General features: G+C 40.9%; 8 protein-coding genes and 1 non-coding gene across 11 annotated transcripts; 3 read left to right on the top strand and 6 right to left on the bottom strand.

Moving 5' to 3' along the window:
* Positions 1–319: 319 nt before the first annotated feature.
* LOC108597720 (proton-coupled amino acid transporter-like protein pathetic) lies at positions 320–7,297 on the bottom strand. 2 transcript variants are annotated; one of them, XM_017984411.2, is made up of 7 exons: positions 7,164–7,297; positions 3,097–3,221; positions 2,818–3,043; positions 2,133–2,254; positions 1,298–1,778; positions 1,107–1,234; positions 320–1,048 (listed from the first exon to the last, which is right to left on the bottom strand). In XM_017984411.2, exons 2-7 carry the CDS (start codon positions 3,219–3,221, stop codon positions 706–708), a joined length of 1,425 nt encoding a protein of 474 aa, XP_017839900.1. In that variant the 5' UTR covers positions 7,164–7,297; the 3' UTR covers positions 320–705. The 2 variants fall into 2 exon arrangements, with proteins under 2 accessions (XP_017839900.1, XP_017839901.1); XM_017984412.1 differs by lacking the exon at positions 7,164–7,297 and adding an exon at positions 4,738–4,801.
* A 2,495-nt stretch (positions 7,298–9,792) lies between these two features.
* LOC108595571 (methylglutaconyl-CoA hydratase, mitochondrial) lies at positions 9,793–11,017 on the bottom strand. Its single transcript, XM_017980831.2, has 2 exons — positions 10,605–11,017; positions 9,793–10,470 (listed from the first exon to the last, which is right to left on the bottom strand). The coding sequence occupies exons 1-2, from the start codon at positions 10,930–10,932 to the stop codon at positions 9,893–9,895; spliced, it is 906 nt and encodes a 301-aa protein (XP_017836320.1). The 5' UTR covers positions 10,933–11,017; the 3' UTR covers positions 9,793–9,892.
* On the bottom strand, positions 10,528–10,599 carry Trnaa-ugc. Its single transcript has one exon. It is a non-coding gene; the product is annotated as a tRNA-Ala (tRNA).
* Positions 11,018–11,298: 281 nt separating the features above from the next.
* LOC108595080 (zinc transporter 9) lies at positions 11,299–14,130 on the top strand. Its single transcript, XM_017980231.1, has 8 exons — positions 11,299–11,577; positions 11,636–12,457; positions 12,510–12,636; positions 12,688–13,094; positions 13,153–13,481; positions 13,539–13,613; positions 13,669–13,782; positions 13,843–14,130. The coding sequence occupies exons 2-8, from the start codon at positions 11,659–11,661 to the stop codon at positions 13,885–13,887; spliced, it is 1,896 nt and encodes a 631-aa protein (XP_017835720.1). The 5' UTR covers positions 11,299–11,577; positions 11,636–11,658; the 3' UTR covers positions 13,888–14,130.
* Positions 14,131–14,400: 270 nt separating this feature from the next.
* On the top strand, positions 14,401–17,185 carry LOC108596315 (arylsulfatase B). The gene is made up of 6 exons (XM_017981923.1): positions 14,401–14,473; positions 15,213–15,341; positions 15,414–15,573; positions 15,630–15,717; positions 15,774–16,901; positions 16,960–17,185. The coding sequence occupies exons 2-6, from the start codon at positions 15,237–15,239 to the stop codon at positions 17,168–17,170; spliced, it is 1,692 nt and encodes a 563-aa protein (XP_017837412.1). The 5' UTR covers positions 14,401–14,473; positions 15,213–15,236; the 3' UTR covers positions 17,171–17,185.
* Positions 17,186–17,418: 233 nt separating this feature from the next.
* LOC108596313 (pro-resilin) lies at positions 17,419–20,039 on the bottom strand. Its single transcript, XM_033293223.1, has 5 exons — positions 19,717–20,039; positions 19,385–19,629; positions 18,883–19,167; positions 18,514–18,648; positions 17,419–18,427 (listed from the first exon to the last, which is right to left on the bottom strand). Exons 1-5 carry the CDS (start codon positions 19,958–19,960, stop codon positions 17,735–17,737), a joined length of 1,602 nt encoding a protein of 533 aa, XP_033149114.1. The 5' UTR covers positions 19,961–20,039; the 3' UTR covers positions 17,419–17,734.
* A 1,583-nt stretch (positions 20,040–21,622) lies between these two features.
* On the bottom strand, positions 21,623–22,388 carry LOC108594869 (vitamin K epoxide reductase complex subunit 1). The gene is made up of 3 exons (XM_017980008.1): positions 22,201–22,388; positions 21,885–21,997; positions 21,623–21,834 (listed from the first exon to the last, which is right to left on the bottom strand). The coding sequence occupies exons 1-3, from the start codon at positions 22,386–22,388 to the stop codon at positions 21,623–21,625; spliced, it is 513 nt and encodes a 170-aa protein (XP_017835497.1).
* Positions 22,389–24,118: 1,730 nt separating this feature from the next.
* LOC108596316 (actin-like protein 53D) lies at positions 24,119–25,581 on the bottom strand. 2 transcript variants are annotated; one of them, XM_017981926.1, is made up of 2 exons: positions 25,429–25,581; positions 24,119–25,353 (listed from the first exon to the last, which is right to left on the bottom strand). In XM_017981926.1, exons 1-2 carry the CDS (start codon positions 25,514–25,516, stop codon positions 24,191–24,193), a joined length of 1,251 nt encoding a protein of 416 aa, XP_017837415.1. In that variant the 5' UTR covers positions 25,517–25,581; the 3' UTR covers positions 24,119–24,190. The 2 variants fall into 2 exon arrangements, with proteins under 2 accessions (XP_017837415.1, XP_017837414.1); XM_017981925.1 differs by having other exon boundaries at positions 24,119–25,374; positions 25,429–25,571.
* A 168-nt stretch (positions 25,582–25,749) lies between these two features.
* LOC108596317 (superoxide dismutase [Mn], mitochondrial) lies at positions 25,750–26,740 on the top strand. The gene is made up of 3 exons (XM_017981927.1): positions 25,750–25,774; positions 25,841–25,897; positions 26,024–26,740. Exons 2-3 carry the CDS (start codon positions 25,863–25,865, stop codon positions 26,637–26,639), a joined length of 651 nt encoding a protein of 216 aa, XP_017837416.1. The 5' UTR covers positions 25,750–25,774; positions 25,841–25,862; the 3' UTR covers positions 26,640–26,740.
* The last annotated feature ends 224 nt before the right edge of the window (positions 26,741–26,964 follow it).

The raw sequence follows: 26,964 nt of genomic DNA, 5'->3' as shown, positions 1-26,964 counted from the left end.
AGAGCACACAGCGAGCTCTTTGTTTTTATGCAGTCAAAGAGCGTCATTGCATGCAAGCGCAGTGTTACATTAACAACAAAGAGTAAATGTTTGTGAGCGAAGTGCAAGCGCACTCTTCTCAATGCATGAGTGCCAAAAAAAAAAGAGAAGCAAAGTTGAGCGCTTGCGTGACTATGACAAATCGTTGGCGCAGCAAAAATTCAAGAGCAAGGTGATGCTCAACAACAACAGCGCTACACACAAATTCTAACGGAGCTTGCGCAAAGAGAGTAAATGAAATGAAGCTGTACTTTTTACTAGAAAGTAAACAGAAACTTAATTGTTTATTTAACAATTGTTTTATTGCTTAGGCTTTTTTTTAACAAATACAAAAGAATGTTTATGAGCTTAGGTAGTAAGATTATAAATTCTATAGATTGTCTTTAATTATTAAATAACACATGCATGCTTGGCACATACGAATACATATAGACGCACACATATACACGTGTACGTGTATACATATAAATATTAAGGATACAGGTACTTAATATCACACATAAGACAAACATATGTGCGCATTAAAAAAGTTGCTAGAGCTTAAGAATTAATATCAACTTGTGGATGCAGTGCAGCCATGTTCAACATGGCACAGTTATGCATGTGTGTGTGTGTGTGTGTGGGGAATGGAAATGCACCTGCATTGAATTTTAATACTAGGCGTAATTATTTCTCATCGCTAATGATTTCGCCAATACTCGCCGTAGCACCAGCAATCAAAGCCAAAATGGAGAAAATACTCAGCAAAACGTTCTTGACCAGCTTCCACTTGCACCAGCCCAAGCGATCGGGCCACAGATAAACAGTCTCAATGAAGCTGGGCACAAAGATGCCCAGCAGCGAGAAGAAAACAGCGCCCACCAAGCTAATGAATGGCTCCAGATTGGGTATGGCAGCAGCGACGCCACCGCTAACAAGGATAATGCCCGTACGCAGCAGGATTTGTACAATATTGTGCTTCTCCGGGCTGAATTTGTGCTGAATCTTGCGCCAAAGCACCTCGTTGGGTCTAGAAGCGGTAAATAAAATTAGCATAGAGAAGGCATAAACTTAAAATAGAAACTTACACATAGAACTGCAGTCCATAGGTGAAAAGTATAGCCACAGCCATAAGCAGCTTAGCCGTATCGCCCAACCAGGAGCCATCGGGTAAGTTGAGCGTAATGCTGCCGCGCACAGTGTCACCAAAGCGCACCTAAAAAGCAGAGCAGAGCAATGAGCGGCATCGAAAAGAAACTCTTCAGTTGCTTGCACTTACATAGCCAAAGAATCCAATAATGGCATAGAGCAGCACTACAGTAATCATAGCAATGTTGAGCACACCAGGACAGCCCAGAAATTGTGCTGGCTTGCGCATTGAGTTCTCCACAGGCATAACAGCGCCAATGCCTTCCATGGCAAAGATAACAGTGGCAAAGAAGAGCGGAATATGCACAGCCTTGGCTATCAGCGGCTTGTCGTGATACACCAGCGGCTCATCGAACATGTAGTAGAGTGTAATGGCAAAGGTAACAACAATAAAGGCATTGGCCATCAGCGAGAATGGCACCAGCCACTTGAGGTTGCGTATTTGTCCAATAATCAGGCAGGGTATAACAGTCATGGCAATGTAAATGCGCACATCCCACTTCAAGCCCACATCATAGTTGATGACATCGTGGAAAGACGTAGCTATGAACACCATATAGACGCAGGCAGCAGCATAATAGGTGGCCATAAGTCCAATGTCCACAAATTGCCTGAAGTTTATAACAGTTTATTATTATAATTAAAATATTATAAATTGTATATCAGTTTATTATTATAATTGAGATTTTGAATTATCTTTGCTAGCGCCTTGGCTTTGGTCACATTACCGCGCACTTGACGAATTTATCTCGTAGTATTCATTATTCATAATACGCACATATTATCTTATCAATTTAACAGATAAAAGTAGGTATTTTGAATAATTGTTAATTGATGTGAATATAAGCTTAAATTAATTTCAACAATGTGGAAATGGAAATTTTCCGTCACGCCCACAAATTGAAAGTGAAATGAGTGACCAATGCTTATCAAGTCGGCTGACAACACTCGTGTGGACAACTTACTTGGCGAAATTGGCATAACGACGCATGCCCTTGGGTCCATATTGGAAAACCTTTTCGGCAGTTTCAGCAAAACCCAAAGCGGGCACTTTGGCATCACGGCATATATTATGCGAAGTTTTCACCTGTAAGAAAAAATGCATATTAATAATAAACTTAAGCTACAAGCGTGGCAAACTAATTACAAACTTCATTTAGTTGTATTTGTTTGTTTGCTGCGCAAGTGTTGCTTATCAACGAACTTTGTGCTAGCTGGGCGGCTACGTAATATTGCTAAAAATTGTAGTTTAGCTAGTTTTATTATGGGAATTTCTAAATCAACCCACAGCTATAAATCTGCGTAACTCAAGTATGCGTCTAGCTATTTTTTTTAATAAAGATTTGCGATCTTATAATTTATAGCGTTTAACAATTCTACGAATCTACCTGTTAAAACTGGCGCAAGCAGCTGCTCGTAAATATAGTTGCTGTGCCCAAATCTAATATAAACTGATAAACTGAAATGCAGGCGCATGTCGATTGAGAGCCTTATCAAGGTTTCTTTGGCTAACATATGTCTCTAATGTTTGCACGCTTTGCACTTGAGCCAGTTAAAGCCCAGCAGACACATCAACTGCGTCAATAGCAGCTCAAGGTGCTAAAACCTATTTAAGCGTATATGTAAATTTTGGGGATTTTTATAGCTTACCAGTATATGCACGCAGTGTGTGCATAGAAAGCCCACGATGAGCGTCATCACAGCGCCAAACACCAGACCGGCATTGTGGAAAGCCATGGGCATGGCCAAGATGCCGGTGCCCAGCGAGCTCTTAAGCAAATGCGCCAAAGCGCTGCCAGAGCTGGCGCCCTTAGGATCACGATTCTCAAATGGATTGTAGTTTGCCTCCAGCTGATCCTTTTCCGTTAAGTTGGCTCTGCAGCAGCATTAAATAAATAAATAAACTCAAACTCTTTAGGATTTGCTTACTTGGAGCTAAAGTCATTCAGCGATATGGTCGAGTTAGTGGCTGCTGTATATGATGGCGGCCTGGCGGTCTTGCCACTCACTGAGCTCGGCTCCGAGTCCGGCGTATACGCGTTATTATCTGTCATCTGCAATTTAAATGTAGCCAGCTGTAGTTCCAATGCTAATCCAAACTGTCCACTGGCGCATGCCAATGATTTTATCTTATCGCATATATACAATCCAAGTGCTTGGGTATTACTAACTGATTGTTAACAAGCCATTGCAAAACGATTGTTATCTAAGCTGTCCAGTGCTACAATTCATAAATTATTTGTTTTATGCTTCAGTCGCTTGTAAATACGATATAAAGCCATAAACCAAAAATGCTTTTCAAATATCACATGACCAATGGTCGCGCACAAGGTTGACGTACAGATTTTATGGCTTATCGCGCTGCTATACGTAAAATCCTTTGCTAGCAACAATTGACATTGGATCAGCCACACGACAGCTATTAGCTTGATTAGATTAACAAGCTTAAGGCATAGCACGTGGTTAGTTTAAAGTGCAATTAGTGCCATTGAATGAATCCTAGTTTGAAGCGCTTGCAACAAGTTGAGAGCGAAAATTTTGGTTCTTGTTTATAGCGCTTCTTATCTTAAGTTGTATACAATTGGTAGTAATTGTTATAACTGCTTTTTTTTAAGGTTTCTGCTGTCAATCAGTTGTCAACAATTGTTGAACTAGACATTGACAAACTATTGCGTATAGTAAACTTTATGGCATTGTTGTTGTTGTTGAATTCGAAATCAGTTGTAAGATTTGTAAATTAGTACTACAATATCTCGAAAATTGTTTTGATTTATTATGTTATTTTGGAAATCAAGGACAGCATTTTCAATTAAATGTTTAATAAAAATGCCTTGCAGCTCTTTAAGCATTTTAAAAAGAAATAGGAACTACTTTAATACTAATAATTAATAAACAAAATAGCAAGGCATATAAATAAATATTTAAAATATACTTTAAGCCTTATGTAGAATTTTAAAAAAGTGTTTGCTTCATTTAAAGCGATTATTCTAATTGTTTTTTGGCGAACTGATTTATTTTATAAAGCTTCGAAAGTTTGACTGCTTTTGTGTATTCACAAATATTTTTAATATTTTTATTTTTCGTAAAAAATTAAATTCTATAAAGCTGCAAATCTCATAACCTTTTTAATTAAATGTTTAATTAAAAATGCCTTGAGCATTTTAAAAATTTAAAAAAAAAGTACTAGGAAGCTGTCAAATGTTTGACATGAACACTTTAAGTATTTTAATAATAAACAAATTAAATAAATATTTAAAATATACTTTTAGCCTTATTTAGAATTTCAAAAAGTGTTTGCTTAGTTTAAAGCGATTATTCTACTTATTTTGCAAACTGATTTATTTTATTTATGCAGTCAACTGTGTTGTTTATTTACAAATCATTTTATTTAGAAAATGGAGTAACAAATTTTATTTTTATATTTATCTTTTTATGCTTATTTATTGCTTTAATTTAATTGCTGTTTGTTTGTTTGTTTGAAACCAACAAGTTTGTACTTTAAATCATTTGTTTATTTATTATTTACGCACTGCTGGCGCTGTTTAATCCTGCACATCCTGTTACACTTACGCTTTTAGCCTAGTTAGAGTTGACAACTAAAAAATGGAAAAGTTAGTACCGCACACGCCCTCGGGCAAAAAGCAACTGAACACCCAATGGCCGGCGCTTATGTCGTGAATGGGGCCCGAACAGCGAAAAAGCAAAAAACACACACACTCAAAAAAAAGCGAATACATATATTTATGTATGTATGAAAAATAAAAAAAGGTGTCAACAGGTTGTCCATTGATAAGGTGGCTGGTGGCTAAAGGCAAATGCCAAGTAAAGGGGTAATTAATAAAAGGCAGCAGCAAAAACAACAACTAATACACATGTATACACATATGTTGGTATATATGCTTAAAGCTACCTTTAAAATCAATTATAACACTACGCTCGATAACGGCGATAAGCGCAGGCATAGCCACTACCCCCCCATTCAGCCCCGCTATAAACTTGGTCAACTGACAACGCTGATTTACAAAGTGCAAAGAAATGTATATTTTGTAGCATTAATTGAAGCATTAAATAAATGTGTTGAGTAATTTATTTTGCATTAAATTTATTTCGTTGCAAAGAATCCACTTGGTATTAAAATTGATAAGTTAACTAAGCAATTATGTGAGATATATATATGCGATATACAATTGTCGCGACATTGACACCTTTTACAGTTATTATTATTATTTTTATTATTGTTGTTGTAAACTTTTTCAATTACGCGCTATTTGCTTTAACGGTATCTGGCCAGTTATCCGTTTTTATGTGAAAATTACATTTATGGCTAAAACATTTTATGATCGGTTCAATTAATATTTATGAAATCATGACAACATGATAAAGTCCGCCTGCGCCTATACGGCGGATCACGCGCGCCACGTCCAAACGCATTAGTTGTGAATCATAACGGTACACTTTTGATTAGTAGTTGCTGTCATATCAATGTCTGGCTATATAGATGCATTATTTATGCCCGCTGTACGACTAATTGTCAATATAAGCGCCCCAGTTATACAATTATAATTTAATTAAAAGAAATTTATGGAATGTGCGTCACAACAAACAAATAAATTTATGAGCATGCTAAATAAACAATGACAATTATTTCATATTTTATGTTAATTTTTATGTCTAGATAGCATATTTACTAATTAGCATAATGTTGGTATGCGAATTCTTAGAACTCAAAGCGTATCAGCTAGTTGGACATGCAAGTAGTAAAGAATGAAAGTAAAATTTCTGTTGCAGTTGATTGCACATTTTCTATCAATGTCGAATTAATTTACGCTAAGAACTGAAACGGTATCAGCTAGTTAGGCAACAAAGCAATAAAGAATGATAGTAAAATTTCTTAAAGCATATAAGAGGTTGGGCAAGCAAGTTGTGAATAATGAAAGTAAAATTTCTGTTGCACATTTTCTATCAATGATAAACTTTACACTAAGAACTCAAAGCGTATCAGCTAGTTGTGCAACAAAGCAGTCAAGAATGAAAGTAAAATTTCCATTACACAGTCGCTATCAATAATCAAATACTTTACACTGGCATTAGTAACGGCTTTTATGTAATGCCGTTTAATATTAAATTGTTATCAGAAACTTTCTGCCGAAGCTTATAAAATTAAACCAATCAAAATCAGTTGGCAATGCAGATTTCATGATCATGCCTACAATACCGTTAAATGTTAATTGTTAACTGAATTTTAATTACATATCTGTTGAACGCAATGATTTTGGGTCAATGCATTGCATTAATGCCAAATTAAGCAAAAGCTGCTTTTTTATCGAACGATATGCGCCTGTTTCGTCTGTTTTGCAGTTTCTCATTTATTTTCGTTTATTTGTTTTGCTTCTTGTGTGCGAATTCACGTGCTTTCGTAGCAGCAAACTAGTTAGCAAGCCAGCCAGACAGTCAATCAATACAACTTGCTCAAAACTCAACTGACACTGAGAGGCTCAACCCAACGTGCACTTTCGATATGCAAAAAAAAAGTAAAAAAAATTTAAGTAAAAAGTAATTTAAATTTAAGACGCGTGCAAGGCATAAATAATGAGCTTGCAGTCAGCCGACGTAATATTGAACTTGCAATTGCATTTAAATAATGAGCTTATTGTTATCAATAATAATGAAAGTGCCCTACCCGAAAAAAGGCAACTTTTGTTATATAAGCTGCTGAGAACGGCAAGGCGCAGCCAGCAGGCTTAACTGACTATGGCATACACTTTTGTACTTTATACTAAAATATACATTTTGATTTTAATATAAAATTAATTTCAATAATTATAAATAATTGCGCAAATTGCAACATGGCAGCTACTACATTTAATTGTTGCCTATGTATATTATATTTTTTTACTTTTTATATAAACAATTTAAATTGTTGTTGGCGCACAGCAGCTAATTGCAGCTCATAAAGATTGTAGCGCGCTTTTTGTTTTTTTGTTGTTTATAATTACCTTTTGCTTTTGTAATTTTGCACAACTCTCTTTTTTATATGTTTCAACTATTTGAACTTAACATTGACACAATTTTGGCTTTTCGCAATTTAATTAACGCCTAAGAAACGCGCACAAGACGCGCGTCAAAGAATAGTTTACAAAACTGACTGTTTTTGTTTGTTTTAAACAAATAAAAATGCTATTTGAATAACAGCTGTGATTTTTTGAATGAGTCACAAAAGCTTTAAGCGCGCCCTTAAAATCCGCGCGCGCGTTTTGTTCCTTTTATGTTGCTGTTGTTAACTGTTTGGCGATCACTTAGTGACTGATATTAAGCCAATGTTTGTGCTTGAATTTGTTGCCGGCGACGACGACAGCAGCAGCAGCATGCACACATACAAACGCAAGCAGCAGCAGCAGCAACAGGTACTCATGCCTGAGCTGAGAGTTGGCCAGACAATTAGCGCAATGGACATTAAAACGCCCGCATGACGCAGCTGTAGCAAAGTCAGCCACTCATTTATATATATCTCTCTCTCTCTCTCTCTCTCTTTGTGTGTGTGTGTGTGTGTGTGCTTTCTACAACATTCAGTTTGGTCATTGTTAGCGAGACAAGTCTGGCATTGCTCATACGCCACATATGCTAACGGCCTTTCAGATAATAATCTTAACATAGTTACTTACTAATGCAATTTCTTACAACGACACTTTGTAACCCACGCGCCTTGTATTTATTTTATCTACACTTGAGCAATGCATTTGTCAATTGCATGTGGCAAACTTGCACTTGAAGCAGCAATTATAATTATTTTAAGTATAGTCTGCATAAATTAGCACAAATTACAGTATTTTTGTGCACTATAAATCAAATGCATGTATGCAAATAAGCAATAGAAACAAACAGTTACTCATCTAAGTTAATTAAATTTTACAATTGTGTGCTAAGCTTATGCAACTGCCACAAAAAAAATCAAAGCTTATTTCTAATTTAATCTATTTTATAGTGCGACTTATTGTATGGTCAGCTGCTGGCAATTTGGCGAGTATCTCAAGAATTTGTTTGCGCAGGGTGCCCCTTTCCAGGCCATGTTAGGCTGGCCTACAATTAAGATTCGCAGTTAAACATGGCAATTACACAAAAGTGTGTTAGTTGTTGTTGCCTTGAGGCGTCTCTTTGAGTCAGATCATGGCGTTGTCTGTGATTAACTTGTTTTAAGCGTCCATTGTTGTTGCTGTTGCTGCTGTTGCGCTGGATTGTCCATAAAATATGATACGTTCGATAGTTGTTGCTGTTGCACTTGCTGCAGTGGAAAATTTTTCGTAAAAGCATTTAAGCTTTAATGTCATTTTCACGTGCTGTGCATTTTGAAATTTTAGGAAATTTTTTGCTTAAGCTTGTTGCTTTAATTTGTAACATAAATTGTAGTTAATATCTAGACAAGTGTATCTTTAATTTGTGCTACAAGCGTGCTATATAAAAAAAATATAATATCTACCTGCATACATGACGTATACGCAATGCGAGCTTGTTTACCGCTGCTTGTCGCTTATTTTTATTGATTTTGATTATGTAGCAGGCACACTTTAGTGTTGCTATAAGCTATAGTGCAGCCATATAAATTCCCCCTAAAATTCATAAACGTGTGAGCAGCTTATTAATGGTTAAGAGTGCAAATACCTTCGCGCTTGGTCTGTTGAACCTTTAAAACTTGTTTGTTTATCAAAATGTTTTGAAGCTCAAATTCCGCGAATGCGTAATTTATATTTCTTTTTACTTTTATTGCTTATAGCATTAAATAATAAATATATTTAAACAGAATTAATTAAGCTTCCGCAACTGGTTTCCGCACAATCTGGATTCTGGCTACTGATATTAACGTCATAGCCTAAGCTTGAACTTCTAAATAAACTCTAAACGTTATTGATATGCAAAGTGCGCGCAGCTTTTAAAAATTGTCAGTTTGCCAAATACTGAGTCAGCAGTGTTAAATCGGCTATGTAGAGTGACCTTGCCTGATGTCAAACGCTCACTTGCATATTAAGTATACGCTGCGTGCGGCGTGGGCGGCAGACAGAGGGGCGTGGCATTAACGCAATTGCCTTGATTTGCCGCTTGCCTTTTAGCAAACATGTATGCAAATATTTGATTTATTTATGTGCCGAAAAAAAAAACAAAGCACCTTTGTTAATTGCAAAAAAAAATAAAAATAAAAGATGCACACACCTCATTCATCAAAAGCGCAATTAGCTTGCTAAATTTTTGTTACCAAAAACACATTATTAAAAAATATTTTTCATATAGCTATACAGTTGGAGTTACGGTATGTGACCCTGGGGTAAAAATTCATGATTGCCGCTTTCTATATGTAAGCTGACAGCTTTAGCATAACAAATGTCTATAACAATTTTAGTTTCCGCATTTTGCATGCATGAGAATGAGAATACTTAATTGAAATAGTCGCTCCGAGAGAGATTTAACAACAATAATATGATTTAACAATTAGTATCAACATGACTAACTACAACAACAACGAGTTTGCCAGTTGAGTCAGCTTTTTAGACAAATTAATTGAGATATTTTCTAACAATTTGGTTCAGATTTAATGATGTGCATGTTAAAAATAGAATTTCTAAAGAAAACAAATTGATTTAATCTTTCTACATTTGAAACAATATTTTTATGGCATAAAAACAAAACTAATAAATGCACTTTGTCAGCTTAATGTGTAACTTCTTGTTCGCCACGCCTATTCGCCCTTATAAACAGGCTTGCGCTTCTCGGCAAATGCAGCCAATCCCTCCAGACGATCCTTGGTGGGCACAACCTGTGCATAGCACACTTCCTCAATGGAATAGCCCGTGCTCAAGTCCACCTGCATTCCTTTGTCGATAGCCAACTTAGCCATGCGCACGCCCACTGGACCATTGGGCAATATCTCCTCAGCCAGCTTTAGTGCAAGCTGATAGGCTGCATCTTTGTTGGCATTCTGTTCCACCACATGATTAACCATGCCCAATTCCTTAGCCTGCGCGCCATCCAACACGCGTGCTGTAAATATAAGCTCCTTGGCCAAAGCAGGCGACAGTATGCGTGGCAAGCGTTGAGTGCCGCCAGCTCCAGGTATTATAGCCAAACGTGTCTCTACCAAACCCATTTTGGCATTAGAAGCAGCTGTGCGTATGTCGCAGGCTAGCGCCATTTCAAGGCCACCACCCAAAGCAGCGCCATCAAGCGCAGCTATAACAGGCATGGGCAGTTGCTCCAGGTTAATGAGCAGGCCACGCAGTTGTGTAACAAATTCCTTTGTCTCTTCCGTAGTCATGCCTAAGTGAAACAAAAATAAATTAATTAAAGTACTTAACAACAAAAAATTTAACTTGCTGGAGATGCCGGGGATTGAACCCGGGGCCTTTCACATGCAAAGCGAACGCTCTACCACTGAGCTACATCCCCCCTACCTTTGCGCTCTTTCAAATCGGCTCCTGCACAAAATATGCCAGGACTGAGACTGCGCAGCACCACCACACGCGAGCCATTATCACGCTTAATGTCGTCCAGTATATCCGAAAAGGTGTTCACTAATCCACGACTGAACGCGTTCTTTGTCGCCGGCCTGTTGAGTCCCAGCACTGTTATGCCCTTTTGCTGGCCTTCCAAACGCTGCACGAGCACTTCATCGCCATCTCCTAGTATTGCATCCGCAAAGTAGCGGCATTTGATGGCACTGGCCAGTGGTAGCGTCTGACGCGTTATTAATTTTCCAGCACGTTGCAGCAACAGCGACATTTTTTAGCTTTGGACTAGCGAACCAAAAATTATGGTTACAAAACCGGCAGCAGCAAGAAGCAGAGCGAAAGTAAATATTGCGAACCGAGCATAGCGAACACTAAATGCGCTGCAATCAAAGTTTTTTGCATTTTGCTTAGTTAATAAAATAAAAGTTGTGGCGTAACGCAATGTTTATAAAATAAACAGTTTTTAATATATATTTAAGAGCATTTCTTACATTCAGCAATATTTATTTAACTGTTTTTGCATGTCCATTTCGCTACATTTGCACAAACAGCTGTGCGCTAGTGTTGGCAAACACTTGCATACATATCGATAACAATGACTGATTTGTTTTGCGCACTTTCACAAAATTCACATCGCTAGAGCAGCCGGGCTCTCGAATTGTTTTTCGCCATAAAAATTGCTTAAAAAGCTAGTTAACTAAATTTTTAGCAATATTTTCGGCTTACACGTGTTTTTGCAGCAATCTAAGAGCACAAATTAGTATAATTAAACTTGCTAAAAGCCAATTATCGCCTACAACAAATGCTAACACTCGCTGGATGACGTCGTCGCAGTCGCTGTTGTCAAAAAGAGAAACCACAACAATACATTAGCAGACGTCACAGACAAGATACAAATCTTCCAGCAGTGCGCAGTGTAAGTAAACTTAAGCAACAATAAGCGTGTCTATTATTTACATATTTTATTTTTGAAGTGCGCTACTGCTTTGTCTAGAAAATGTTGGTGCGTGGCGGGCAGCTCTTGCAGCGCAGGCATCGGCAGCTGGCAAGAGCGGCTAGCCAGTGGATTGGGCATGACAATAATACTTTGTGCTGCGCGTTGCAGCGCAACGAGTGTCTGCGACTGCAGGCGCGTAGTCGTCTAGGCGGAGGAGTTGGATGTCGTTGGACGCAGCTGCGCACTAGCGCCAGCGACAGCAAAAAATCTAGTGAGGATATTGAGCCAGCATCAAAAGAGCCACAGCAATCAGTTGCAAAAGAGAATGTAATTCAAAAAAGTTTTGAAGTGAAAACGCCAAAGGGCATACTCTCCATTACTACTACCATAGAAGACTCGAAAATCAATGAAATTGTATTTGAAAAGTCTGATATATCGCCGGCAGTAAGTATAATAAATGTACCTGCAGACAACGCTGGAGTGGCAGACATTGCGCCACCAAGCAAGCCAGCAGCGCGCAAGGCTGAAAAGGACTCAGCTATCAAGTCTGCGGCAGCAACAGCTGCTGCTGCTGCTGCTCCTGCGCCAGTAGCAAAGCGACCGCGTTTTGACTATCGCAGCTCGCTGGAACGCAACTTTGTTACACCCGCCAGAGCAGTTTCTGATTTTATACTCTCAGCTGCGGATCTAGAGACGCTGCCAAAGATCAAGCGACGCTCGCCGTATGAACAAGAGCCGCCCATGACAGTCTATTGGCGGCGCGACGTTGAAGCCAAGGCCTTGGAAGTCTGGGGATCGCGTGATAATCTGGTGCGCGAGCGTCTGCGACGTGAACTGGAGCGCAAGCAATATCAGCAAAGTGAGTCTTAGCAAACTATAGCAACTATTGCTTATGTTATTGGTTTTCACAGATGTGTTTACGGTCAAGCGGCGGCTGCGCGACTATCGCCGAGAAATGGGCTCACGCACGAAGATACTGCTGGATGAACGGCAGGATACGGAAAAGTCTGGCCAGGTGGTAGCCACAGCCATTGCTATGTAAGGCATGCAATCTTTATAGCTACATACAAACAACTTTTATGCTTGCAGCAATGCCGCCAACTTGCTGTTTAAGGCAGGCGGCTGGATCTACAGTGGCTCACATAGCATGTTTGCTGAGGTTATACACTCATTAGCTGATTTGATTAATCAGCTGATACTTGCCTTTGGCATATACAAATCATCACAGGAGCCGGACATGGATCATCCGTATGGCTATATGAATATGCGTTATGTCTCCTCGCTTATCTCAGGCGTTGGCATTTTCTGTGTGGGCAGCGGTCTTTCCATTTATCATGGCATTGAGGGCATACTGCATCCACAGCCTATAGCAGATCTCTTTTGGGTTTATTGCATACTGGCGGGCTCGCTAGTGTCGGAAGGTGCTACACTAGTGGTAGCTATTAATGAGCTTAAGCGTTCAGCGCGCCTCAACCAAATGTCCTTTAAGAATTATGGTAAATTTAACAATTGAATTCTATAAGTATATTATTAAATTCATTGTTTAATTTACAGTGCTTTCTGGCAAGGATCCGTGCGTTAATGTAGTGCTCTGTGAGGATGCGGCTGCTGTGGCTGGCGTCATGATTGCTGCCACATGCATGGGTCTGAGCAGCTATACGGGTTCGCCGCTCTTCGATGCCGCCGGCTCATTGGTCATAGGCGCTTTGCTAGGCGGCGTTGCTTCCTTTATTATATATACGAATGCCAATGCGCTGGTGGGAATTTCTATACCCATGGAGCGCCTGGAGAAAATGAATACAGCGCTAGAGTCGGATGTTATGATACGCGCTATCTATGATGTCAAGGGCATAGACATAGGCAATGGGCGTGTGCGCTATAAGGTAGCCAGCATTAATTAAATAATTATACACTTATTTAATTGTCTTCTATAATTACAGGCTGAGCTGGATTTTGATGGTCGTGAGTTGACGCGCTCCTATTTGGATAAACAGGATCTAAACAAATTGCTGGCGGTAAGTCTTATACACAACCTAAACTATTATAAACTAATTTACCATTTTATTTCAGACTGTGCGTGGCTTTCGTAATGTTGAAGACTTGGAAATGTTTTTGCTGGACCAAGGCGAAAATATTGTGGACCTCATGGGTGGTGAAATAGATCGCATTGAAATGAATCTGCGCGTAAGTATAACTTGCGTTTAATACTATAAACCAGCTATTAACACAACCTTATACTTACAGACTCAATATCCTGAAATACGACATGTCGATCTAGAAATACTCTAATGGCTGCGCATGCAAATCAAAATTTTTCGTTAGTTGCTATTTATTTCTGAAAGTAAAAATCTTTTTGGACGCTATTGTTTTTTTTAAATATGTTAACGCAGACTTTGTTTTTTTGCTGCAGCCCAAATGTGATGATTTATAATGATTGTGGCTGCAAGCACTTAACACAAAAAACCAATTTAAATTAAGCTTAAAAGTTTAGTAGTTGTTACAAATCAGGCGTAGAACATAAACTTCTCTATGTACTATAATAAAATTAAAGAAAATATATATATTTGTAGCAAGTTTAAACATGTTTACTTACGCTCTTAAATTACGCTCTCGCGCGCGCTCTCACGCTCTTTCACTCTCTCTCTCTGAGTAACAGCGCACGCGGCTTAAGCTGTAATCAGTTTGCAGAAACTTTCATTGCAGCTTGTTGGTCACTTAGTCTTGTTTGGCGCGTGAGTTGAAACGGTGGGCGAACTGCTCAGTGCGTGTAAAAAATAAAATAAATAAAGCTTTATATGTAAACAAAAATTCAATGCATTTATAAGCAGTGCATTTGTTTATTTAAAACAAGTTTTGTGTCAACTTAATTACAAGTGTAAGTGGCTTTAAAAAAAACTGCATAAATATTTGTTTATGTGTGCAAATATTTTTGTTTATAACAGAATTTCACCAATATACAAAATCTGGCTGCCATTTTTAGTAGGAAAGAAAATAATTAATTGGATCAGTACTTGACCTATTAACGTTTGAATTTGTACAAAGTGAAAAACGGGTCGACATCCGACAAACAATACAATTCGCATGCTAATTAGTTGATGGCAATGCAAATTGGGCATAATTTGTACAAAGAGTATGTTTTTCAGTCTGTTGACATTTACAATTACAGTGAACATAAACTAAAGCGAGTAGAATTTAGATTTAAAGCCGCGCTTACTGTAGATCAGCGATGATGTAATGCGGTACACCTTGTGATTTATAGAAACCCTGTATAATGCCAAAACAAATGGCAGCGCTTATAAAAAAACTCAAGATCATAAGATCATGCCGCACTTATAATGACGAAGACTATAATATGCTGATTCAGTTACAATTACAAGACAGTCTATGAGCTTGTCTAATGAGTCGGCATTTTATTTTGTATCGAAAGGGAAATCAATGTCAGACTATCAATTGGCAAGCAATTGAACATGCACTGAGAAAAATGTTTTAAATTTCGCACTGTGTAGCAGCAACTCAAACTGTTGCCACATTTTATGGCACAGCAATTAGGCAGCTAATGAGCTTTAATCGTAACATCCCCCCAAGCAAAAAACTAAACAATGCAAATATTGCAGCTGAAAACTACAACAACAAGAAAAATGTTGCAGCTGCAACTGTTGCTGCTGCTGTCGCTTGGCAACTTTATTGTCGCTGCCGATAATACAAAAAGACCGCACATCATATTTATACTGGCAGATGATCTGGTAAGTGAGCTTAACAAGCCAACTTCTGGCTTATTTATGATTATTATTATTACTTATTGTGGTTGCTGTTAGGGTTTCAATGATGTGGGCTTTCATGGCTCTGCGCAGATTCCCACGCCCAACATTGATGCCTTGGCCTATTCGGGTCTCATACTCAATCGCTACTATGTTAATCCTATCTGCACACCTTCACGCTCTGCACTGATGACGGGCAAATATCCCATACATACGGGCAAGTATATGTAGCAACAATTAGTTTTATTTTTAATAATTAATTATGCCACACAGGCATGCAACATACTGTGCTGTATGCCGCCGAGCCGCGTGGTCTACCTTTGAACTTAAAGCTGCTGCCACAATATTTGAACGACTTGGGGTAGGTCGACAGCTTATACACTATAATGCTCCCAATCTCTAGTTATATAAATGCAGCTACACCTCACACATGGCGGGCAAATGGCATTTGGGCCACTGGAAACGCGAGTATACGCCTTTGTATCGCGGCTTTAGCAGTCATGTGGGCTGCTGGTCGGGTCATCATGACTACAACGATCACACAGCCGAGGAGCATGGCTATTGGGGCTTGGATATGCGCAATGGCACGCAGGTGGCCTATGAGCTGCACGGCGAGTACTCGACGCATGTTGTAACGCGACACGCATTGAATGTCATTGCCACACACAATGCCACAAAGGGGCCGCTGTTTCTCTATGTGGCGCACATGGCTGTGCACTCGGGTAATCCCTACAACCCGCTGCCTGTTAGCGATGATGTGCTGGCCAAGCTGCAGCATATACCCAAGCTGAAGCGCAGAAAATATGCAGCTATGCTTACCGAGCTGGACGCCTCTGTGGGCAGCATTGTGGAGCAGCTGCGCAAGCAGCAGTTGCTGCAGAACTCCATTATTATATTCTCCACCGACAATGGCGGCCCAGCTGAGGGCTTCAATCTCAACTTTGCATCCAATTATCCGCTGCGTGGTGTTAAGAATACGCTCTGGGAGGGTGGCGTGCGTGGTGCCGCCTTGCTCTGGTCGCCACGCCTACAAAAGCTGCCGCGCATTGCTGAGCAGACTATGCACATTGCCGACTGGCTGCCCACGCTAGTGGAAGCTGCTGGTGGCAAAGCTGCGCTGGCTAATCTCAGCTCAGCACAGCTAGATGGTCAAAGCATTTGGCAGTCCTTGGTGCAGAACGAGCCTTCGCCACGCAAAAGCATCTTACATAATATAGATGACATTTGGGGCAGCGCTGCGCTAACTGTGGGCGACTGGAAGCTGCTGCAGGGCACTCACTACAATGGCAGCTGGGATGGCTGGTATGGTCCCGAGGGTATACGTGATCCGCAACTCTACTATTGGGACGAGCTGCCCAAGTGTCTAGCAGGCAAAGCTATGCACCAACTGCAGCTGCTGCCCAGTCGCGCCAATCAGCAGCGTCTACGCTCTGCGGCAACTGTACAATGTGCACAGCAGCCTGCTAATCCTTGCCAGCCACTGCATGCGCCTTGCTTATTCAATATACGCGATGATCCTTGCGAGCGCAATAATCTAGCAGCGCGGTAGGTACAAAATAAACAGCATTAGCAACTTTACTATATGCGCCACTTTGCATTGCAGTTATCCTCAGGTGCTTCAATCGCTTTTAACTGAGCTAAAGCTGCAGAACTCCACAGCTGTGCCGCCAGCTAATTTACCAGATGATCCTAGAGGTGCTCCAAGTCTTTGGAACTATACGTGGACGAATTTTGGTGACTACACTCCAGCTGCTGGCAGTATGATTAATACCTTCTTAAGTTCGGTTATCAATTGTTTTTGGATTTCACCTTGAAAAAAAACCCATAAAATGAGCGAAGTGTGTTTTAATTTAATGTGATTTTGTACTTGAGTCGTTAGCTTATCCCTATCAATACCTTTTTAAGTTCGGTTTGTGAGATGCTTTTGAACTGGAGTCTCTTATGATCTCATTATCATTTCCATTTGTTTGCTTGCTTTTGGGTTTCACTTAATATCGTCCTTTGGTGATTTGATCAAATCACCTTTGGCATATTGAAGCAGAGACAACAACAATTCTTCCATTTCTATTTTACTTTATTGTTCTGTGGGATTCCTCACTGCCGCTTAAGCAGTTCACATATTTTTTATAGTTTTTTTTTTCACATTTGCATTTGTAACAAGTTGAGCTTACGACTAAGTCTGGAATATGAAATAAAATGGCTGGCAGACAGCATGAGATAGCGTGAAAGTATGTATAGAGTATACAGGATAAAAGATATAGGTAACTAATTTAAAGTTCTAGAAAGTCTTAAAAGCTAGATATTGAACTAATTGCTTTATATAATCTCATCTCAAATGCTAACTTAGCTTGTGTGTCTCGGAGTCAGTGGTGTGCTGTCTAATATCTGTATCCGCTGCCATCGTTATCACCGTTCTGGCCACCAGGACCAAAACCATTGCGTCCTTGGCCTGGTTTACCGCTGGAATAGCCGCGACCATCAGCGTTGTCCTGACCATTGTCGCCGCCAATGACACGTCCACCAATGATGACGCGACCACCATCTGACCGACCGCTAGAGTAACCATTTTGACCTAAATCCTGACCACCTGGACGATTGCCGGAATAACCGTTTTGACCCAAATCCTGGCCACCTGGACGACCGCTAGAGTAACCATTTTGACCTAAATCCTGACCACCTGGACGATTGCCGGAAAAACCGTTTTGACCCAAATCTTGGCCGCCAGGACGACCGCTAGAGTAACCATTTTGACCTAAATCCTGACCAACTGGACGATTGCCGGAATAACCGTTTTGACCCAAATCCTGACCGCCTGGACGATTGCCGGAATAACCGTTTTGACCCAAATCCTGGCCACCTGGACGACCGCTAGAGTAACCATTTTGACCTAAATCCTGACCACCTGGACGATTGCCGGAATAACCGTTTTGACCCAAATCCTGACCGCCTGGACGATTGCCGGAATAACCGCCTTGACCCAAATCCTGACCGCCGCCTGCACCAGTGTTGGCATCACCCTCATAGCGTATCTGTGGTCTATAGCCCTGCTGATCCGCCTCGTATTCGACAATCTGCAAGAAACAAGGCAAAGGATTAGCTCACATGGCATAGCATTTAGGATAAGCTTCTGTTAGGCCCAGCAAATCACTTGGCTTACTTGCTTCCTGCCATCGGGCAACAGAACATTGTACTGGCCGGTGGTGAAGTCACCGTCGCGCATCTCTGAATGCCCAAAAGAGAGCCCACTTGGAGCGTCCTCAACTTGGTAATTAAATTCGTACTTAGCGGGTTCCTACAGAGTGTGAGAGCGGAGCGGAGCGTGTGGAGAGAGAAAGAGAGTTATGTAGAGAGATAGATAGATAGAGAAAGAGTGAGAGACACAGTATTGAGCAGTAAAGCGCAGCGGTGTAAATGAGAGAGAGAGAGAGATAGGGAGAGATAGAGAGAGAGCGGTGCAGCCAGGCGTTCTTTGTTCTTTGTGCAGGAGCCAAGTTAACCAGAGACCAAAAAAATGTAAACTACTTACGCCATTGTCATAGTCACCAGCACCGCCAGCAGCTCCAGCACCAGCGCCTGCTCCGGATGCAGGTGGTCCATACGAGTCAGATGGTTTGCCGCCAAAGCCGCCTTGTGACTGGCCACCAGCGCCTGCTCCAGGTGCACCATAAGAATCTGAAGGCTTGCCGCCGAAACCGCCTTGTCCCTGTCCTGGAGCTCCATAGCTGGAGGAAGGAGTTCCACTTTGTCCCTGTCCTGGCGCACCATAGCTGAGGAAGGACGTTTTCCATAACTTGCCGTTGTATGCCAGCGCCTGTCACTTGGAGCTCCAATAGCTGTGAGGAAGGTAGCCAGCGCTCTCTGCATTTGGGAGCTTACCATAGTTCTGGAGGAAGGAACGTCCAGTCGTCCAGTTGCGAAGCAATTTGGTTATGCTTCTTCAATAGACTGGACGAAGGACGTCCAGTCGCCGTTGCCTTAGCATTTTGGAGTCTTCTCCAATACTGGACGAAAAGGACGTCCAGCGATACCGTTTTGTCCACAGCTCCCGCATTGGGCGCGCCATAGCTGTCAGAGGGCTTGCCGCCAAAGTTGCCAGCTTGTCCCTGTCCTGGAGCTCCATAGCTAGAAGAAGGAGTTCCACTTTGTCCCTGTCCTGGCGCACCATAGCTGGAGGAAGGAGCTCTCGCCGTTGCTGCATTGGAATGCTTCCTATGCTGGACCGCATAAGGACGTCCATTGCCTATTAGTCTCCGCCTGCATTTTGGAGGCTTTCCTAACGGAAGGCGTCCAGACGCCGTTGTCTGCATTTTGAAGCTCCCATAAACTGAGACGAAGACGTCCAGCGCCAGTTAGCAGCTACTTTCCAGCATTGTTGTGATGCACTTCAATAAATTGCTGTCAGAGGGCTTGCCGCCAAAGCCGCCAGCTTGTCCCTGTCCTGGTGCTCCATAAGTATCTGAAGGCTTGCCACCAAAGCCGCCTTGTCCTTGTCCTTGCGCTCCATAGCTATCGGAAGGTGAGGGCGGCAGGTAGGCGTTAACTGGTGGTTCGGGGCGTGCCAGCACAGCTGTTATCAGCAGCGTTAGACACAGTAGCTTGAACATAATTCCTCGGCTGGTTCCAATATATGTGAATAGAAATATTTTTTGGGTTACACTTTTTGCTTTGCGCCACGTTGGAGCGCCAAATTCTGACTGATCTCGAACAGCAGCCATGGCGCGTATTTATATGAAGCTGCTGCTGCTGCTGTGGCAAACTGAAAGTCTAAGCTACATGTGGCAACCGCAGCCAGGCAGCAGCAGCAGCAGCAGCTGCCACATACGATCATCTTCAAAAGCTGTAGTTACACTTAAATTGTTGTTGTTGTTGCTGTTGCTGCTCAATCTGCGACTGCACTCCCCTGCCACCCACTGTCTGCACTCCCTTTTTGAAGCTGACGCCAAAGTAGTCTACTCGCTGGCGCTGGAGGTGAATGTGTTGCCAAGCTTGTCACACAAAAAGCTTTTGCAGTCTCAGTTCTGTTTGCCTTGTCAAAAACCGAACAAAACAACAGCAAAAAATAATAATATTTATATTGAAGAAGATCGTGCCAAAGTCGACCCCAATTGGAACGCGCAGCGGCATCTACGCTGCACCGATTACAATTGCATAGCTATAACAATTCAATGAGATCTATACAAACTAACACACACACACACACACACACATGTGTGCAATTCAAATGCGTTTGACAGCTCTAAAGAAATTTTCGGGCAATCAGAAACTCATTTCATTTTTAATAAGTGCAACAATTTATTGCAACTTGCTCTATAATAATTGAAAATAAATAAAATACTGTTTCATATTCATAAGATTAGATAAGTGGTTAATAATTTATAAAGAATTAAGTTACTTATATCTTTATCCACGCTTATCGTTTGCCTTAACTTTTCCCTATAATCTTATTGAACAGAATTTCTATGGCGCGTGTTACCAAAGTGTGATAACCCAGAGCTTTATATAATTTTATTATATGAATATTTAAATAGCGGTGGCATAGCTAACATTGGTATAACGGCTTATAATATTAACAGTATTTTGCCAGATCTCTTTTATTATTCCCACAGGACTAGTTCGTAGCTGGAGAAAACTCTGCTTGCTAAAAAACCATCTAATAACTTCAAGTTCCCCAAGCAATGGATTTACTCCTTGTTTTTTTTTTATAAAATTTCTGGAAGAAGCTCAATCGCTTACCGACAGTAGAAGGCCCTAGAGGGAGTTTTTAGGTCAACGCAATAAATTTTCTCATTATGTTTTTTTTATAAAATTTCTGGTAGAAGATCAAACGCTTAACGACATCTTGAAAGCATTAGAGGAAGGAATTTTATATTAGCTCTTCATTCGTTAACATAACCGATCTAACTTTAGTGCAAAAATATTGCTCTATTTAATTTCGAATTATTCTATTCACACCCATTGTGCCCTCGATCAATGCGAAAACTCATCGCCGATTTATGTCAAATTAATTGCCGACAATTCGCAGTTGCTACCGGCAATGTTAGCAAGCCGGATTTACTTACAGCTCCTACACACAACAGGCTGTAAAATTAATTGCGCGACTACGTGCCATAGATCTTTACCCAAAGCCTACGCGTCTGTCTGCCGAATGGCGGCAACGTGCCGGTTGAGTTTGGGGCAAGAGTTCAAAAGTGTTTGGCCGCCCAAGAGATAAACGACAGCAACTAGTTGAATTTATTGTAATATATTTAAAAGTTTATGTTTATCATTCACTCGATGGCCGTTTTGTTAATGTAGATGCGTTTGTAGCGACCATAAACCTCCATAAAGAGCAGCGTGTGTATGACATAGATGAGCACACAGATGATGCAGCAATCGTAGAGCACCAGCAGCAGCAGTCCGCCCAGATAAAGGCAAAGCAGCAGCGTCAGCACGGACAGCAGCAATTGCAGTTGGCAAAGCCAGCGCCGCTCAAAGTAAGCTAAGCTCAACAGTTATTAAAATAGTTTGGGCTAGCTTTAAGTTACTTACAGCTAAACAGCAGCAGCAGATAGAATACAATGCCTATGGAGCCATTGGGTGGGTTTAGATAGTCAGAGCTGGGTCCAAATAAATGCTGGGTGAGTCCAAAGCCACGTCCATAGCTGTGAGAAAAAGTTTGAGATTAGCAAAAATAAAAAAAGAATAAATATGAATAAGCCAACAAAGTAAAAACAAGTTAGTTGATAAGCAAATATAGAACAAATATACAAATATATGTATAAAGAAATAAATTTATAAAATAAAATGTGATATAATTAATTGTAGCTTATATTAACTTATAGTAAAGTAAATAAATAAAACTTACTCAGATTTGAAAACAGCTGTGCAGCTAACTTGCTCTGCCAAATCACACAGCGCCGTATAGCTGGCATCCTGATCCAATCTCAGTTTAATATATAGCGTATATATAGATAAAAGCAGTCCACTATAGCTTAGCACACGCAGGCGTGTGGGCGTGGCTCTAACTACAGCTCGACTTTGTTTGCAACACATGCTACAGTTAACTGACAGTCGCAAATTTTACGCTGCCCCATTGAGTCAACAAACTGTTGCTGTTGCATGGTTGTCAGCCTGGCTGCAGCTGCTGTGTATCCTTGTTATATCCTTAATATATATATGCTGCTGTTGGCGGCATAGGCAACTCTATTGGCAGCTGCGCAGTGTTTAGCAAGTGGGTGGCACAACCTTGTTCAGTATTTATAGCTAGCATAAATTATAGAAACAACGTTTATTTGTTTTGACGCAATGGCTGAGCTAGTTAAGCTGTTAAGGCTTTAATGCAAGCTTAATTGTTTGCTAAAATATATAAAAATATGTCAATTATTTTTAGTAATTTTATAAGATTTTTTTTAAGTAGCTTTGCCTTTAAAAAAATGTATACAAATTTAGCCAAAGCCAAAAAAATCTCACGCTGCTTAGCTCTTTTTTTTATAAACAAAAGATATCATAGATAACGTAATCTCTTAATACTCAGCTGTAACTTTCGGTAACGCTTCATTGCATACATATAAAATTAGTGTCTTGGCCTGGAAAGACAAACAAGACCAAGCGACTAAAAGCATTTGGCATGCTCATCAGCTTGTTTTTAGTTACACGACACAATGTGGCAAGCTCCCTCTCCCCCCTCCAACGCCCCGCACCCACATCAACTATAGTTAAAGACATGTGCATGTCCCTTTTTAATTTATAGCATCACGAATTTGAATTTATGCACATGTGTGTGTGTGTGTTTTATATACTGCACATAAATGAAGAGAGCTGACAAAATGTTGTTGATGCTTAAATGTTTAAATGTTGCGCAAAAGGCAGCTAAAAATAATTTGACAAAATTGCAGTAGCCTCCAAGCCAAAAGCAGTTAGAACAAAGCCATAGCGGCGGCACATGGCCAAGAAAAGTGCAAAGTGAAGTGATAAATTTACACAACCTTGATGCGGCGGCAAGCAACAGAAGCAACAAACAGTCACCACAGCAGCAACAGCAACAATAGAAGTTGCTGTCAGCTTGGCTTAGGCTCAAGCTCAAGCTCAGGCTGTGGTCAGCGCCGGCGTTAACCCAATTTGAGCTGAATGCAATTGAAAATCATTAGCGCAGCAAAAATGGAGCAACAAGTTCAACGAACTTGCCAGCCAACAGCTATTTTGGGTATATTAAAATAGCATTAATTTAAAATATATACTTGCAGTAACTTTGATAACATTCTAATTTTAAATTGATACTGCAAGCTTACACTTAAGGTTCCATTGTTGTTGTTGCTGTTGCTGTTGCAGCTGGCTTAACTTGTTGGCCAAGTGGCGCACGCGCGACAGTCGCTCTTTAGCAGATCCGCGTGTACAAAGTGCAAAAAACAGCAAACAAAAGGCGCCTCAAGTGCAGCTGACAAACATAATAATGATGTTGTATATATGATGATAATGATGATGTTGGAGGCGCTGCTGGCAATTCATGTTGAAGGTAAATGCGTTGACAGTCAATTCGCATTCGCATTCGCTTTTGTTCTCCCTTATTGCACGTGTTGCCTTTAGGAAGTTCAGCCTAACACAGCAGCAACTGTTGCTGTTGCTGTGTTGCAATTTGGCAACTGCTTAATAAATTCGCAATTAATTAAAGCGCAGCAGCACAATGTTCAAAACTGCATTGATTAAATCTAAAATTGTTGCATAGATTAAATTTTACAAATATTGGCATATCATAAATATTTTATGCAAATTACGCTATATATGGGTTATGGCTTACTTTATTTAAAAAATATAATTACAGTTTAAGTTAACGTTTGCATGGAAGTTAGTCGGACAGCTTAGAAGCACTTGCGATGTATTATGCTGGGACCCACTTCATCGTACTCCGCGCTATCGATCCACATATTTTGGAAACTGGACAGCGAGGCAAGCACAGCGCCACCTGACCACACAGCAAAGCAGCGTTCCGCATTAGCTGTAATCTTAATGCGCATATTCGAAGGCGCCATCATTGCCAGATCTTGATGCAGTCGCAGCTCAATGTTGCGGAACATAGTTGTGCCGCCGGAGAGCACAATGTTGGCGTACATATCCCGGCGTAGGTCGAGATCGCACTTGAGTATGGAGTGATAGATAGCTTCATGCAGCCCATACACCTCCTGACCCACTAGGCTGGGCTTGAACAGCGCCTCGGGACACTTGAACTTTTCGCTGCCCACTTGTATTGTCTGGCCATCGGGCAACTCAAAGGTTTCATCCATTTCACTTTTGCGCTCTTGCGCTAGCTCCGACTCCTGCTCATAGTTAGTGGCTACATAGCAGAGTTTCTCCTTAATATCACGCACTATTTCACGCTCTGCACTGGTGGACAAGGTATGACCGCGTTCCATCAACAGCTTGCATAGAAAATTCGTCAAATCCCGTCCGGCTAGATCCAAACGCATGCAGCAATGTGGCAGCGCATAGCCTTCATAGATGGGCACAGTGTGCGTAACGCCATCGCCAGAGTCTACTACAATCCCAATTGTGCGTCCAGTGGCATATAGCGATAGCACCGCTTGTATAGCCACATAGAGTGCGGGCACGCGGAAATTCTCAAACATAATTTCCGTCATTTTTTCGCGATTCTTTTTGGGATTCAGTGGTGGTTCAGTGAGCAGCACAGGATGCGCATCGGGCTCCACACGCAACAGTTCGTATGTGCTCTTCCATATCTTCTCCATGTCCGGCCAGTTGTTTACAATGCCATGCTCAATGGGATATTTCAGCGTTAGTATGCCTCGCATTTTGGCCGCCGCCTCGCCAATTACACTATCCGATATGGCTGACTCGAGTATAACGTTCAAATGACGCGGTCTGCCCACTATGCTTGGAAACACTACGCTTGGCGTGGACTCATTTGAAAAGCCCGCCTTGCACACACCAGAGCCATTATCGATAACCACTGCAGCGGGCAAATTGCTTGGTATTTGACTTTCACTCATAGTACTGGCGACGATTGCTGCAGTGGGGGCATTCAATGCTGTTGTAAAACTGTTGTCAAACAAAAAAAAAAGGGAATGTGCCGAAAACTTACGATGTTTTAGTGATTTGAATAGAATTTGTTGTGCCCTTTGATCTGTTATATTAATTTGAATTCTAGAGGGCACACGAAATGTAGACATATTTCACTGCTTATCTGAGCATGTTGGCTTGCTAAATAAATATTTATTAAAGCTGTGAAAACATTTTGGAATTTAGTGTAAGATTATGAGCAGCTCTAATGGTGCCTCTGATCGTTTTAAAAGTTATTTACAAATTATTTGCAAAATAAACTAATCGATGTATCGATACTAACAGCTTCAATGTATCGAGTGCTCTAGCTACCTTTTTAATTACGAGGCATTTTTTTGTTTGGCGCATACGGTCACATTCGAATACAGGTAGGCTGCCGAGAATTAGTTAATTTTACTTTTTGTCAATTTTTAAGCAATCTCAGTTATTTTCAGTTGGCAGAATCAAAGCAATATCATGTTTATAACACGCAATATTACCAAAGCTGTGAAGTAAGTGCAATAGTCATAAAAAAACTGCCTAACAAGCCGGTCAAAGTTGATTACATAAATAAACAGCAATGGCGGCAATGAACTTGACAATTCTTTTAAATAGTATATTTTTTATTTGTTTGACAGCGTTGCCGTGCGCGGCAAGCATTCGCTGCCCAAGTTGCCTTACGAGTATGCCGCTCTGGAGCCAATTATTAGCCGTGAGATTATGGAGCTGCATCATACAAAGCATCACCAGACCTATGTCAACAATTTGAATGCCGCCGAGGAGCAGTTGGAGGATGCCAAGTGCAAGAGCGATACTACGAAGATCATACAATTGGCGCCTGCTCTACGCTTCAATGGCGGTGGTCATATCAATCACACCATTTTCTGGCAGAATCTCTCCCCCACCAAGTCCACACCCAGCGATGACCTAAAGAAAGCAATTGAATCGCAGTGGAAGAGCCTGGATGAGTTCAAAAAGGAAATGAGTGCATTGACTGTGGCCGTGCAGGGCTCCGGCTGGGGCTGGTTGGGCTACAACAAGAAGAGCGGCAAATTGCAGATCGCTGCCTTGCCCAATCAGGATCCCTTGGAGGCATCCACTGGATTGATTCCATTGTTTGGCATTGATGTCTGGGAGCATGCTTACTACTTGCAGTACAAGAATGTGCGTCCCTCGTATGTTGAGGCCATCTGGGAAATTGCCAATTGGGATGACATTTCTTGCCGTTTCCAGGAGGCCAAGAAACTGACCTAACTGTATAACAATATGTGTGTTTAAACTAATCATTGAGCCAGAGGTTCTCTTATTGTAGTCTGCAAAGCATTGCTAATAAATTGGTAAACCTATAAAAATTATAAATTTGAATTTAGCGCAACAGCAATTGCAGTGCTGTCACTTTAGATATTAGCTATTTTATCTAACTTCTTTTATTTGCTATCGATTGTTGGCTGCACTGATCGCTTATATGCAAAAAACATCGATGCTTATGTAAGGTATCGAGATGATGCTATATTTGCAGTCAGCTGTTTGGTTTGGTCACAACAAAAACAAACTACGACGCTTGCGTCTGTGAGTGGGC

This window comes from Drosophila busckii, chromosome 2R, assembly GCF_011750605.1.
Source record: "Drosophila busckii strain San Diego stock center, stock number 13000-0081.31 chromosome 2R, ASM1175060v1, whole genome shotgun sequence".
Taxonomy (NCBI): Eukaryota; Metazoa; Arthropoda; class Insecta; order Diptera; family Drosophilidae; genus Drosophila; species Drosophila busckii.
The sequence above is the reverse complement of the archived record's forward strand: the minus strand, read 5'-3'. Positions and strand labels throughout refer to the sequence as shown.

Coding starts and splice junctions, on each gene's coding strand:
- LOC108596317 (XM_017981927.1), top strand. CDS start 25,863: ATGTTTATAACACGCAATATTACCAAAGCTGTGAA. Junction 25,898..26,023: donor AATATTACCAAAGCTGTGAA/GTAAGTGCAATA, acceptor TTTGTTTGACAG/CGTTGCCGTGCGCGGCAAGC.
- LOC108596316 (XM_017981925.1), bottom strand. CDS start 25,516: ATGTCTACATTTCGTGTGCCCTCTAGAATTCAAATTAATATAACAGAT. Junction 25,375..25,428: donor ATTCAAATCACTAAAACATC/GTAAGTTTTCGG, acceptor GTTTTACAACAG/CATTGAATGCCCCCACTGCA.
- LOC108596315 (XM_017981923.1), top strand. CDS start 15,237: ATGTTGCAGCTGCAACTGTTGCTGCTGCTGTCGCTTGGCAACTTTATT. Junction 15,574..15,629: donor CAAATATCCCATACATACGG/GCAAGTATATGT, acceptor TATGCCACACAG/GCATGCAACATACTGTGCTG. Junction 15,718..15,773: donor CAATATTTGAACGACTTGGG/GTAGGTCGACAG, acceptor ATATAAATGCAG/CTACACCTCACACATGGCGG.
- LOC108595080 (XM_017980231.1), top strand. CDS start 11,659: ATGTTGGTGCGTGGCGGGCAGCTCTTGCAGCGCAGGCATCGGCAGCTG. Junction 12,637..12,687: donor GTAGCCACAGCCATTGCTAT/GTAAGGCATGCA, acceptor TTATGCTTGCAG/CAATGCCGCCAACTTGCTGT. Junction 13,614..13,668: donor ATCTAAACAAATTGCTGGCG/GTAAGTCTTATA, acceptor ATTTTATTTCAG/ACTGTGCGTGGCTTTCGTAA.
- LOC108596313 (XM_033293223.1), bottom strand. CDS start 19,960: ATGTTCAAGCTACTGTGTCTAACGCTGCTGATAACAGCTGTGCTGGCA. Junction 19,630..19,716: donor CATCACAACAATGCTGGAAA/GTAGCTGCTAAC, acceptor GCCTTCCGTTAG/GAAAGCCTCCAAAATGCAGG. Junction 19,168..19,384: donor CGGGAGCTGTGGACAAAACG/GTATCGCTGGAC, acceptor TCCAAGTGACAG/GCGCTGGCATACAACGGCAA.
- LOC108594869 (XM_017980008.1), bottom strand. CDS start 22,388: ATGTGTTGCAAACAAAGTCGAGCTGTAGTTAGAGCCACGCCCACACGC. Junction 21,998..22,200: donor ACAGCTGTTTTCAAATCTGA/GTAAGTTTTATT, acceptor TTTTTCTCACAG/CTATGGACGTGGCTTTGGAC. Junction 21,835..21,884: donor TCTGCTGCTGCTGTTTAGCT/GTAAGTAACTTA, acceptor TGTTGAGCTTAG/CTTACTTTGAGCGGCGCTGG.
- LOC108597720 (XM_017984411.2), bottom strand. CDS start 3,221: ATGACAGATAATAACGCGTATACGCCGGACTCGGAGCCGAGCTCAGTG. Junction 2,255..2,817: donor CACACTGCGTGCATATACTG/GTAAGCTATAAA, acceptor TTTTTCTTACAG/GTGAAAACTTCGCATAATAT. Junction 1,235..1,297: donor TTATTGGATTCTTTGGCTAT/GTAAGTGCAAGC, acceptor TCTGCTTTTTAG/GTGCGCTTTGGTGACACTGT.
- LOC108595571 (XM_017980831.2), bottom strand. CDS start 10,932: ATGTCGCTGTTGCTGCAACGTGCTGGAAAATTAATAACGCGTCAGACG. Junction 10,471..10,604: donor CGATTTGAAAGAGCGCAAAG/GTAGGGGGGATG, acceptor TGTTTCACTTAG/GCATGACTACGGAAGAGACA.